The sequence below is a fragment of the Oncorhynchus kisutch genome, unplaced genomic scaffold, assembly GCF_002021735.2.
Source record: "Oncorhynchus kisutch isolate 150728-3 unplaced genomic scaffold, Okis_V2 scaffold3001, whole genome shotgun sequence".
Taxonomy (NCBI): domain Eukaryota; kingdom Metazoa; phylum Chordata; class Actinopteri; order Salmoniformes; family Salmonidae; genus Oncorhynchus; species Oncorhynchus kisutch.
The window spans coordinates 98719-112500 of record NW_022264946.1 but is presented as its reverse complement, the minus strand read 5'-3'; the positions used below and the strand labels follow the sequence as shown (position 1 = coordinate 112500).

Genomic DNA, 13782 nt, shown 5'->3' with positions numbered 1-13782 from the left:
CCTTCAAACTCAGTGCCTCTTTGCTTGACATCATGGGAAAATCCAAAGAAATCAGCCAAGACCTCAGATGAAAAATTGTAGACCTCCACAAGTCTGGTTCATCCTTGGGAACAATTTCCATACGCCTGAAGGTACCACGTTCATCTGTACAAACAATAGTACGCAAGTATAAACACCATGGGACCACGCAGCCGTCATACCGCTCAGGAAGGAGACGCGTTCTGTCTCCTAGAGATGAACGTACTTTGATGTGAAACGTGCAAATCAATCCCAGAACAACAGCAAAGGACCTTGTGAAGATGCTGGAGGAAACAGGTACAAAAGTATCTATACCCACAGTAAAATGAGTCCTATATTGACATAACCTGAAAGGCCACTCAGCAAGGAAGAAGCCACTGCTCCAAAACCGCCATAAAAAAGCCAGACTACGGTTTGCAACTGCACATGGGGACAAAGATCGTACTTTTTGGAGAAATGTCCTCCAGTCTGATGAAACAAAAATATAACTGTTTGGCCATAATGACCATCGTTATGTTTGGAGGAAAAAGTGGGAGGCCTGCAAGCCGAAGAACACCATCCCAACCGTGAAGCACGGGGGTGGCAGCATCATGTTGTGGGGGTGCTTTGCTGCAGGAGGGACTGGTGCACTTCACAAAATAAATGGCATCATGAGGTTGGAAAATGATGTGGATATATTGAAGCAACATCTCAAGACATCAGTCAGGAAGTTCAAGCTTGGTCGCAAATGGTTCTTCCAAATGGACAATGACCCCAAGCGTACTTCCAAAGTTGTGGCAAAATGGCTTAAGGACCACAAAGTCAAGGTATTCACAAAGCCCTGACCTCAATCCTATAGAAGATTTGTGGGCAGAACTGAAAAAGTGTGTGTAAGCAAGGAGGCCGACAAATCTGACTCAGCTACACCAGCTCTGTCAGGAGGAATGGGCCAAAATTCACCCAACTTATTGTGGGAAACTTGTGGAAGGCTACCTGAAACGTTTGACCCAAGTTAATTAAACAATTTAAAGGCAATGCTACCAAATACTAATTGAGTGTATGTAAACTTCTGACTCACTGGGAATATGATGAAAGAATTTAAGTTGAAATAAATCATTCTCTCTACTATTATTCTGACATTTCGCATTCTTAAAATAAAGTGGTGATCCTAACTGACCTAAGACAGGGAATTTTTAATCGGATTAAAAGTCAGGAATTGTGAAAAACTGAGTTTAAATGTATTAGGCTAAGGTGTATGTAAACTTCTGACTTCAACTGTAGATAAGATATGTTGTGCTACAATGTGTTGAGATGTGCTAAAGAGCAGCTAAGAGCCTCATCAGTAATACAGTCTGATAGAACCACACAGCCAGATCTCATCAGTAATACAGTCTGATAGAACCACACAGCCAGATCTCATCAGTAATACAGTCTGATATGAGTCTAGTCCAGGAAATACAACCCACAGCCCATCTCTATGGGTCTAGACCAGGAAATACAACCCACAGCCCATCTCTATGGGTCTAGACCAGGAACACAACCCACAGCCCATCTCGATGGGTCTAGACCAGGAAATACAACCCACAGCCCATCTCTATGGGTCTAGACCAGGAAATACAACCCACAGCCCATCTCTATGGGTCTAGACCAGGAAATACAACCCACAGCCCATCTCTATGGGTCTAGACCAGGAAATACAACCCACAGCCCATCTCTGTTAGTCTAGACCAGGAAATACAACCCACAGCCCATCTCTATGGGTCTAGTCCAGGAAATACAACCCACAGCCCATCTCTATGGGTCTAGACCAGGAAATACAACCCACAGCCCATCTCTATGGGTCTAGACCAGGAAATAAAACCCACAGCCCATCTCTATGGGTCTAGACCAGGAAATACAACCCACAGCACATCTCTCTGGGTCTAGACCAGTCAGACCACAGCCCATCTCTATGGGTCTAGACCAGGAAATACAACCCACAGCCCATCTCTATGGGTCTAGACCAGGAAATATAACCCACAGCCCATCTCTATGGGTCTAGACCAGGAAATACAACCCACAGCCCATCTCTATGGGTCTAGACCAGGAAATACAACCCACAGCCCATCTCTATGGGTCTAGACCAGGAAATACAACCCACAGCCCATCTCTATGGGTCTAGACCAGGAAATACAACCCACAGCCCATCTCTATGGGTCTAGACCAGGAAACACAACCCACAGCACATCTCTCTGGGTCTAGACCAGTCAGACCACAGCCCATGTCTATGGGTCTAGACCAGGAAATACAACCCACAGCCCATCTCGATGGGTCTAGACCAGGAAATACAACCCACAGCCCATCTCTATGGGTCTAGACCAGGAAATACAACCCACAGCCCATCTCGATGGGTCTAGACCAGGAAATACAACCCACAGCCCATCTCTATGGGTCTAGAACAGGAAATACAACCCACAGCCCATCTCTGTGGGTAGTAGATGGGTAGTAGATGGATAGTAGTTGGGTAGTAGATGAGTAGTAGGTGAGTCTCATTGGGACAGCAGCGTCTATAATGTCAGTATAAGGCTGTGAAGGCATCCGATTCCCCAGGGGCCCTGGTCAGATGAAGTGCTTCTAATGGGGAGACATTTGGGTGGTGGCCCGGTCATCTCGTCCAATAGGAGAGGAGATATTGATCTGTTGGAATCCTGCCACCCAACTCTTCTGCTTCTCTCTCCCACTTAGTAATGATCTCAGCATATTTCTGGGTCATAACACACACACACACACACACGTTCATTAATTAATTAAATTAATGCACTCGCCGGAGTAGCTGAGCCATCAGGGATGATGTAATGCTTTTGTCAGTGCTTCCTGTATCTCCTCCTGCAACTACACTTCCTGTTGACTCCTTAAACACGTCCCTCTTTCCTCGCTGCTCCGATCAGATCATCTAGCGTGTGTCTGGAGTGAAGTATCAACGTAGACACTACCTTGACCATGTTTCCTCCTCCTGCAACTACACTTCCTGTTGAACACGTCCCTCTTTCCTCGCTGCTCTGATCAGATCATCTAGCGTGTGTCTGGAGTGAAGGATCAACGTAGACACTACCTTGACCATGGTTCCCCAACCCTTTGTCTAACCCATGTCCCTCGTCTGTCTCCCTGTGTGTCCCCCCCCCCCCAGCTTCCCTAACTTTGACCTGGAGGAGTCAGGTCAGTGTCAGGGGGACTGGCTGCTCCTAGGCCCCACCTGGAGAGAGGAGTACCGGGTGTGTGGCTCCCTCCTCCCACCTCCCTTCATCTCCTCCAGGGGAAGAGTCTGGCTCTACTTCCACTCACAGGCCAACAGCTCAGGACTGGCTCAGGGGTTCAGACTGTCTTATATCAGAGGTGAGAGACACTTCCTGGATAAATACAAGCTAGGGGGGAGAGGAGGAGGAGAGGGAGGGAGGGAGGGAGGGAAGGGAAGGGAAGGGAGAGGAGAGGGAGGGAGAGGAGGAGGTGGAGAGGGAGAGGAGGAGAGGGAGGGAGGGAGGGAGGGAGGGAGGGAGGGAGGGAGGGAGGGAGGGAGGGAAGGGAGAGGAGAGGAGGAGGAGAGGGAGGGAAGGGAGAGGAGGAGAGGGTGGGAAGGGAGAGGAGAGGAGGGAGGGAGAGGAGGAGAGGGAGGGGAGGAGGTGGAGAGGGAGGGAAGGGAAGGGAAGGGAAGGGAAGGGAAGGGAAGGGAAGGGAAGGGAAGGGAAGGGAAGGGAAGGGAAGGGAAGGGAAGGGAGAGGAGAGGAGAGGAGAGGAGGGAGGGAGAGGAGGAGAGGAAAGGAAAGGAGGAGAGTAGGAGAGAGAGAGGAGGAGAAGGAGGGAGAGGAGGAGGGGGATATTAGGAGGAGGGAGAGGAGGAGAGGGAAGGAGGGATGCGGGAGAGGAGAGGGAGGGAGGGAGGGAGGGAGAGGATAAGAGGGAGAGAAGGAGGGATGAGGGAGAGGAGGAGAGGGAAAGGGAGGGAGATGAGGGAGGAACAGTCTGATACTGGTAGGCCAGACAATGGAATGCACTGTGTTGGTTGAGAGCAGACTGGGTGTTCACCTTCTCTATCTAACTACCATCTGCATCGATGGAGTCACTGATAACAGCTGTGAGAGAAAAACACAGCCAGTTTGCTTTTTACAGTGTGGGACCCACAATCAATACTGTGTGGGATGAAAGGAGAGGTGCACTAAGCACAGCTTGTCCTATTTCACCCCAGGACGACGTGTCACAGATCAATAAGCACAGCTTGTCCTATTTCACCCCAGGACGACGTGTCACAGATCAATAAGCAGGTATTGAGTACGTTAGTAAAGCTGTCTGCCATTGATCTGTATTGGCAGAAGACATTGATGAGCGTCGCCCTGTCTCCAAAAACACCACAGATTAATCTGGGTAATTTGTTGTTGGGTAGTTTGTTGTTGGGGTAGTTTGGTGGGTGGTTTGTTGTTGGGTAGTTTGTTGGCTAGTTTGTTGTTGGGTGGTTTGTTGTTGGGTAGTTTGTTGTTGGGAGGTTTGTTGTTAGGTTAGTTTGATGGGTGGTTTGTTGTTGGGTGGTTTGTTGTTGGGTAGTTTGTTGTTGGGAGGTTTGTTGTTGGGAGGTTTGTTGTTGGGGTAGTTTGGTGGGTGGTTTGTTGGGTGGTTTGTTGGGTAGTTTGTTGTTGGGGTAGTTTGGTGGGTGGTTTGTCATTGGGTAGTTTGTTGGGTGGTTTGTTGTTGGGTCATTTGTTTTGGGGTCATTTGTTGTTGGGAGGTTTGTTGTTTGGAGGTTTGTTGTTGGGTCATTTGTTTTGGGGTGGTTTGTTGTTGAGAGGTTTGTTGTTGGGTCGTTTGTTGTTGGGAGGTTTGTTGTTGTGTGGTTTGTTGTTGTGTGATTTGTTGTTGGGTGGTTTGTTGTTGGGTGGTTTGTTGTTGGGTGGTTTGTTGTTGGGTGGTTTGTTGTTGGGAGGTTTGTTGTTGGGTGGTTTGTTGTTGGGTGGTTTGTTGTTGGGAGGTTTGTTGTTGGGAGGTTTGTTGTTGGGTAGTTTGTTGTTGGGAGGTTTGTTGTTGGGTGGTTTGTTGTTGGGAGGTTTGTTGTTGTGTGGTTTGTTGTTGGGTAGTTTGTTGTTGGGAGGTTTGTTGTTGGGAGGTTTGTTGTTGTGTGGTTTGTTGTTGGGTAGTTTGTTGTTGGGATGTTTGTTGTTGGGTAGTTTGTTGTTGGGAGGTTGTTGTTGGGAGGTTTGTTGTTGTGTGGTTTGTTGTTGGGTGGTTTGTTGTTGGGAGGTTTGTTGTTGTGTGGTTTGTTGTTGGGTAGTTTGTTGTTGGGAGGTTTGTTGTTGTGTGGTTTGTTGTTGTGTGGTTTGTTGTTGGGTAGTTTGTTGTTGGGATGTTTGTTGTTGGGTAGTTTGTTGTTGGGATGTTTGTTGTTGGGTAGTTTGTTGTTGGGAGGTTTGTTGTTGGGTAGTTTGTTGTTGGGAGGTTTGTTGTTGGGTGGTTTGTTGTTGGGTAGTTTGTTGTTGGGAGGTTTGTTGTTGGGAGGTTTGTTGTTGTGTGGTTTGTTGTTGGGTGGTTTGTTGTTGGGTAGTTTGTTGTTGGGAGGTTTGTTGTTGGGAGGTTTGTTGTTGTGTGGTTTGTTGTTGGGTAGTTTGTTATTGGGATGTTTGTTGTTGGGTAGTTTGTTGTTGGATGGTTTGTCTGAAGTTTCACAGCCTTTCACTTTCTCCTATTTTATGTTCAGCCTTGGTGACAGTGGAATGTTTTATGTTCAGCCTTGGTGACAGTGGAATGTTTTATGTTCAGCCTTGGTGACAGTGGAATGTTTTATGTTCAGCCTTGGTGACAGTGGAATGTTTTATGTTCAGCCTTGGTGACAGTGGAATGTTTTATGTTCAGCCTTGGTGACAGTGGAATGTTTTATGTTCAGCCTTGGTGACAGTGGAATGTTTTATGTTCAGCCTTGGTGACAGTGGAATGTTTTATGTTCAGCCTTGGTGACAGTGGAATATGTTTCCAAAAAGACACATTCCATATTTGGTCGTATTAGTTGATGTGTACTCTAGCTCTGACATGGGAAGGCAGTTTTGCTTCCAAAGAGCTTTCTTCACTCTAGGGTTTAGGGCTGATGACAAACTGTTTACTTCCAAAGAGCTTTCTTCACTCTAGGGTTTAGGGCTGATGACAAACTGTTTACTTCCAAAGAGCTTTCTTCACTCTAGGGTTTAGGGCTTTGACAATCTGTTCCTCTTCAAATAGTTTAATGGGGTGATGATGATGATGATGCCACTTGATGTTCTTGTGGTTTAGTGATGTTTTGCTTTTGCCTTCATGTCTAAGGTGTTGCCAGTCTGTCTGCACATGTTGTGGTTTAGTGTCTTATTTCTTCCCATTATATTTGGCTGTCTGTAGTTATGTCCGTGCTGTTGATGCATCTGTAGTTATGTCCGTGCTGTTGATGCGTCTGTAGTTATATCAGTGTTGTTGATGTGTCTGTAGTTATATCAGTGTTGTTGATGTGTCTGTAGTTATGTCAGTGTTGTCGATGTGTCTGTAGTTATATCAGTGTTGTCGATGTGTCTGTAGTTATGCCACTGTAGTTATGCCGATAATGTGTCTACGATAATGTGCCTGTGATAATGTGTCTGTGATAATGTGACTGTGATAATGTGACTGTGATAATGCGACTGTGATAATGTGTATGCGATAATGTGCCTGTGATAATGTGTCTGTGATAATGCGTCTGTGATAATGTGTCTACAATAGTGTGTCTGTGATAATGTGTCTGTGATAATGTCTGTCATTATGTCTGTTCCTCCAGGTCCCCTGGGCCAGTCCTTCTGTCAGAGTGATGAGTTCCTGTCTGTAGTTTGTAGTAATGTGTCTGTTGTCGTGTTAACGTCTCTGTGTCTGTCATTATGTCTGTTCCTCCAGGTCCCCTGGGCCAGTCCAGCTGTCAGAGTGATGAGTTCCTGTGTGGTAACGGTAAATGTCTTCCCCGGACGTGGCGCTGTAACGGCCTGGATGAGTGCGGCGACGCTACCGACGAACGGAGCTGTGCCCCCCCTCCGACCCCTCCCCGCACCTCCCTCTGCCCCCCCGGCACCGCCCCCTGTACCCAGGCCCAGGTAGGTAACCCAGAGGTTAGGGAAGCGGGCCAGCAACCAGAGGGGAGTAGAAACTCTGATAGGAACAATGCTCTACACTGGGCCGACCCATTGCTTCCTACGTCTCAGGTGGGATTGGGTTGACCAATTGCTTCCTACGTCTCGGGGGGGGATTGGGTCGACCCATTGCTTCCTACGTCTCGGGGGGATTGGGCAGACCCATGGCTTCCTACGTCTCGGGGGGGATTGGGTTGACCCATTGCTTCCAACATTTCGGGGGGGATTGGGTTGACCCATTGCTTCCTACGTCTCGGGGGGGATTGGGCCGACCCATTGCTTCCTACGTCTCGGGGGGGGGATTGGGGGGGGGATTGGGCCGACCCATTGCTTCCTACGTCTCGGGGGGGATTGGGTTGACCCATTGCTTCCTACGTCTCAGGGGGGGATTGGGTTGACCCATTGCTTCCTACGTCTCGGGGGTGATTGGGTTGACCCATTGCTTCCTACGTCTCGGGGGGGGATTGGGTTGACCCATTGCTTCCTACGTCTCGGGGGGGATTGGGTTGACCCATTGCTTCCTACGTCTCGGGGGGGATTGGGTTGTGAGTATAAAGACACATTTCCGTTCCCTGCCAGAGACAATAATAAGGAACAATAAAGTTGTGTTCTTCTCCTCCAGTCCACTCGCTGCCTGCCCCCCTCACTGCGCTGCAACGGAGCCCGGGACTGCCCCGACGGCTCGGACGAGGCAGGGTGCCCCGACACGGCCTGCGGGAAACGCCTGGGGAACTTCTACGGAACATTCGCCTCCCCAGACTTCTTCCGTCCCAACCGAAGCGCTGTGGGGGTGCTGAGGTGCTCCTGGCTACTGGACACTCAGGTAGGGAGGAGTTCAACATCTTACACAACCCATTATCTGATGGTTGCTAGGGCAGATTATTGCACCTTTAACTAGGTTGACTGATCTATAGCAGGGTTAGAGATGGACACATGCTGACTGATCTATAGCAGAGTTAGAGATGGACACATGCTGACTGATCTATAGCAGAGTTAGAGATGAACACATGCTGACTGATCTATAGCAGAGTTAGAGATGAACACATGCTGACTGATCTATAGCAGAGTTAGAGATGAACACATGCTGACTGATCTATAGCAGAGTTAGAGATGGACATATGCTGACTGATCTATAGCAGGGTTAGAGATGAACACATGCTGACTGATCTATAGCAGAGTTAGAGATGGACATATGCTGACTGATCTATAGCAGGGTTAGAGATGGACACATGCTGACTGATATATAGCAGAGTTACACAGCTGAACACATGCTGACTGATCTATAGCGGGGTTAGAGATGAACACATGCTGACTGATCTATAGCTGGGTTAGAGATGAACACATGCTGACTGATCTATAGCGGGGTTAGAGATGAACACATGCTGACTGATCTATAGCAGAGTTACACAGCTGAACACATGCTGACTGATCTATAGCAGGGTTAGAGATGAACACATGCTGACTGATCTATAGCAGAGTTAGAGATGAACACATGCTGACTGATCTATAGCAGAGTTACACAGCTGAACACATGCTGACTGATCTATAGCAGAGTTACACAGCTGAACACATGCTGACTGATCTATAGCAGGGTTAGAGATGAACACATGCTGACTGATCTATAGCAGAGTTAGAGATGAACACATGCTGACTGATCTATAACAGGGTTACACAGCTGAACACATGCTGACTGATCTATAGCAGAGTTAGAGATGAACACATGCTGACTGATCTATAGCAGAGTTACACAGCTGAACACATGCTGACTGATCTATAACAGGGTTACACAGCTGAACACATGCTGACTGATCTATAGCAGGGTTACACAGCTGAACACATGCTGACTGATCTATAACAGGGTTACACAGCTGAACACATGCTGACTGATCTATAACAGGGTTACACAGCTGAACACATGCTGACTGATCTATAACAGGGTTAGAGATGAACACATGCTGACTGATCTATAACAGGGTTACACAGCTGAACACATGCTGACTGATCTATAACAGGGTTACACAGCTGAACACATGCTGACTGATCTATAACAGGGTTACACAGCTGAACACATGCTGACTGATCTATAAGCTCCATCAAAACAGCAGCTTGTTTAGTTAAACGGTCTGGCACAATGGAAAATCACTGAAATTACTTATTTTAGATTTTCACGTTTTTTAATCAATACGGTTGCCCTCGGTCGACTACTTGATGGATCTAACTCATTCCTCCTCCTAGGACCCTAAGCCCATCGTGTTGCAGCTGGACCTGGGGTTAGGGCCAGGGGACTCCCTCCATGTCTATGATGGGCTGGTCCAGAGAGCAGAGCGCCTCCTGCAGGCCTTGTCGCATCATAACAACAGGAGACCAGCCCTGTTAGAATCCAGTAGAGGACAGATGAGTCTACAGTACCTGGCCCAACCACTCAGCCCTGGGCATGGGTTCAACGCTACATACCAGGTAGGCTAACCCTGACCCTGACCTTAACCCTAACCCTGACCCTGACCCTAACCCTGACCTTAACCCTAACCCTGACCTTAACCCTGACCCTAACCCTGACCCTAACCCTAACCCTGACCTTAACCCTGACCCTAACCCTGACCCTAACCCTAACCCTGACCTTAACCCTGACCCTAACCCTAACCCTGACCTTAACCCTGACCTTAACCCTGACCCTAACCCTGACCTTAACCCTGACCCTGACCCTGACCCTAACACCACTCAGCCCTGGTCATGGATTCAACTCTACATACCAGGTAGGCTGACCCTGACCCTAACCCTGACCCTAACCCTGACCTTAACCCTGACCTTAACCCTGACCCTAACACCACTCAGCCCTGGGCATGGGTTCAACGCTACATACCAGGTAGGCTAACCCTGACCCTGACCTTAACCCTAACCCTGACCCTAACCCTGACCTTAACCCTGACCCTAACACCACTCAGCCCTGGGCATGGGTTCAACTCTACATACCAGGTAGGCTAACCCTGACCCTAACCCTGACCTTAACCCTGACCCTAACCCTAACCCTGACCTTAACCATGACCCTAACACCACTCAGCCCTGGTCATGGATTCAACTCTACATACCAGGTAGGCTGACCCTAACCCTGACCCTGACCTTAACCCTAACCCTGACCCTGACCTTAACCCTGACCCTAACACCACTCAGCCCTGGTCATGGATTCAACTCTACATACCAGGTAGGCTAACCCTGACCCTAACACCACTAAACTAGACTACACTAGACTAGACTAAGACTAGTACCCAGAGTTTATCCTGACCAGACAGAAGACTATGACTAGTACCCAGAGTTTATCCTGACCAGACAGAAGACTAGTACCCAGAGTTTATCCTGACCAGACAGAAGACTAGTACCCAGAGTTTATCCAGACCAGACAGAAGACTAATACCCAGAGTTTATCCAGACCAGACAGAAGACTAGTACCCAGAGTTTATCCAGAACAGACAGAAGACTAGTACCCAGAGTTTATCCAGACCAGACAGAAGACTAGTACCCAGAGTTTATCCAGACCAGACAGAAGACTAGTACCCAGAGTTTAACCAGACCAGACAGAAGACTAGTACCCAGAGTTTATCCAGACCAGACAGAAGACTAATACCCAGAGTTGATCTTGACCAGATGATCAAGAGATGACTTTATGAGGACGTTTCCTATTCTATCCTGTAGGTGAAAGGTTACTGTTTCCCTGGGGAACACCCGTGCGGATTGGACCAGGGCTGTTACTCTGAACGCCAGCGCTGTGACGGGTACTGGCACTGCCCTACGGGGCGCGACGAGGAGGAGTGCCCAGTTTGCCAGGAGGGGGAGTACCCCTGTGAGGGGGGCAGTGGGGCCTGCTACCCTGCCTCTGAAAGATGTAACAACCAGAAGAAGGTATCTATCAATCAATCAATACTTTATTCTCCTATTGTACAATTCTGATAAAAATCATTGTGCTAAATTCCTGGATCTAGGAGGGAAACCCTTCAGTTGAAAACATTCTAGTTACGGTCTATTTTCTGACTATTCTTCTAATGATCGCTGTGTCTTTTAATACATCAAATCAAATGATTATTTAATAACAGTGAAATGCTTACTGACGGCCCTTTACTCAATAAAGATCCAGATTCAAATCAATTCAAATGAAATAGTGACGTAATAAAAGACGACAGTGAATTGAAAATAATCCATTTAGTTGCTTATTTCTTCCAAATATGTTATTGTCTTTGATGTCGGCCTTCTGCCAATTCTTAGATTATTTTTAACAGAAAGTCACGTTCTGACCTTTATTTACTCTGTTTCGTCTTTATTTAGTGTTGGGGGGGGCAGTCTGTGTGTTTTAGTATGGTCAGGGCGTGAGTTGGGGGGGGGGCAGTCTGTGTGTTTTAGTATGGTCAGGGCGTGAGTTGGGGGGGGGCAGTCTGTGTGTTTTAGTATGGTCAGGGTGTGAGTTGGGGGGGGCAGTCTGTTTGTTTTAGTATGGTCAGGGTGTGAGTTGGGGGGGCAGTCTGTGTGTTTTAGTATGGTCAGGGTGTGAGTGGGGGGGGGGCAGTCTGTTTGTTTTAGTATGGTCAGGGTGTGAGTTGGGGGGGGGGCAGTCTGTTTGTTTTAGTATGGTCAGGGTGTGAGTTGGGGGGGGCAGTCTGTGTGTTTTAGTATGGTCAGGGTGTGAGTTGGGGGGGGGCAGTCTGTTTGTTTTAGTATGGTCAGGGGTGTGAGTTGGGGGGGGCAGTCTGTGTGTTTTAGTATGGTCAGGGTGTGAGTTGGGGGGGGGCAGTCTGTTTGTTTTAGTATGGTCAGGGTGTGAGTTGGGGGGGGCAGTCTGTTTGTTTTAGTATGGTCAGGGTGTGAGTTGGGGGGGGCAGTCTGTGTGTGTTAGTATGGTCAGGGTGTGAGTTGGGGGGGGGCAGTCTGTTTGTTTTAGTATGGTCAGGGTGTGAGTTGGGGGGGGCAGTCTGTTTGTTTTAGTATGGTCAGGGTGTGAGTTGGGGGGCGCAGTCTGTGTGTTTTAGTATGGTCAGGGTGTGAGTTGGGGGGGGCAGTCTGTGTGTTTTAGTATGGTCAGGGTGTGAGTTGGGGGGGGGCGGTCTGTTTGTTTTAGTATGGTCAGGGTGTGAGTTGGGGGGGGCAGTCTGTTTGTTTTAGTATGGTCAGGGTGCGAGTTGGGGGGGCAGTCTCTGTTTGTTTTAGTATGGTCAGGGTGTGAGTTGGGGGGGCAGTCTATGTTTAGTCTTTATTTAATATGGTCAGGGTGTGAGTTGGGGGGGGCAGTCTGTTTGTTTTAGTATGGTCAGGGTGTGAGTTGGGGGGGGCAGTCTATGTTTAGTCTTTATTTAATATGGTCAGGGTGTGAGTTGGGGGGGGCAGTCTGTTTGTTTTAGTATGGTCAGGGTGTGAGTTGGGGGGGCAGTCTGTGTGTTTTAGTATGGTCAGGGCGTGAGTTGGGGGGGGCAGTCTGTTTGTTTTAGTATGGTCAGGGTGTGAGTTGGGGGGGGCAGTCTATGTTTAGTCTTTATTTAATATGGTCAGGGTGTGAGTTGGGGGGGGCAGTCTGTTTGTTTTAGTATGGTCAGGGCGTGAGTTGGGGGGGGCAGTCTGTTTGTTTTAGTATGGTCAGGGCGTGAGTTGGGGGGGGCAGTCTGTGTTTTGTGTTTATTTAGTATGGTCAGGGTGTGAGTTGGGGGGGGCAGTCTGTTTGTTTTAGTATGGTCAGGGCGTGAGTTGGGGGGGGCAGTCTGTTTGTTTTAGTATGGTCAGGGTGTGAGTTGGGGGGGGCAGTCTATGTTTAGTCTTTATTTAATATGGTCAGGGTGTGAGTTGGGGGGGGCAGTCTGTTTGTTTTAGTATGGTCAGGGCGTGAGTTGGGGGGGGCAGTCTGTTTGTTTTAGTATGGTCAGGGTGTGAGTTGGGGGGGGCAGTCTGTTTGTTTTAGTATGGTCAGGGTGTGAGTTGGGGGGGGCAGTCTGTTTGTTTTAGTATGGTCAGGGCGTGAGTTGGGGGGGGCAGTCTGTTTGTTTTAGTATGGTCAGGGCGTGAGTTGGGGGGGGGCAGTCTGTTTGTTTTAGTATGGTCAGGGTGTGAGTTGGGGGGGGCAGTCTGTTTGTTTTAGTATGGTCAGGGCGTGAGTTGGGGGGGGCAGTCTGTTTGTTTTAGTATGGTCAGGGCGTGAGTTGGGGGGGGCAGTCTGTTTGTTTTAGTATGGTCAGGGCGTGAGTTGGGGGGGGCAGTCTGTTTGTTTTAGTATGGTCAGGGCGTGAGTTGGGTGGGCATTCTATGTTTAGTGGTTCTAGGTTGGTTTTCTGTGTTCGGCCTAGTATGGTTCTCAATCAGAGGCAGGTGTCGTTAGTTGTCTCTGATTGAGAATCATACTTAGGTAGCCTGGGTTTCACTGTTGGTTTGTGGGTGTTTGTCGCCACACGGTACTGTTTCAGGTTTTCATCACATCGATTATTGTTTTGTATTTCAGTGTTCAGTACGGTTTTAATAAATCGTCATGAACACTTCCCACGCTGCGTCTTGGTCCGATCCTTCCTCTTCTTCAGACGAAGAGGAGGAAATCTGCCGTTACAGTCAGGGGGGGGGTCAACACCCCTTGACTTGTTGTTGTGTTACAGCCTGAATTTAAAATGTATTCAATTTAGATTTTGTT

The 13782-nt window shown here is 48.4% G+C and overlaps 1 protein-coding gene across 1 annotated transcript in view; it reads left to right on the top strand.

Annotated features, from left to right (window-relative positions):
* LOC109886761 (low-density lipoprotein receptor-related protein 3-like) overlaps positions 1-13782 on the top strand; it is a 65911-nt gene that overhangs the window by 18180 nt on the left and 33949 nt on the right. Inside the window, 5 exon segments of the mRNA XM_031820086.1 lie at positions 3164-3369; positions 6904-7097; positions 7756-7956; positions 9369-9590; positions 10821-11027. Coding sequence (XP_031675946.1) covers positions 3164-3369; positions 6904-7097; positions 7756-7956; positions 9369-9590; positions 10821-11027 — 1030 coding nt within the window.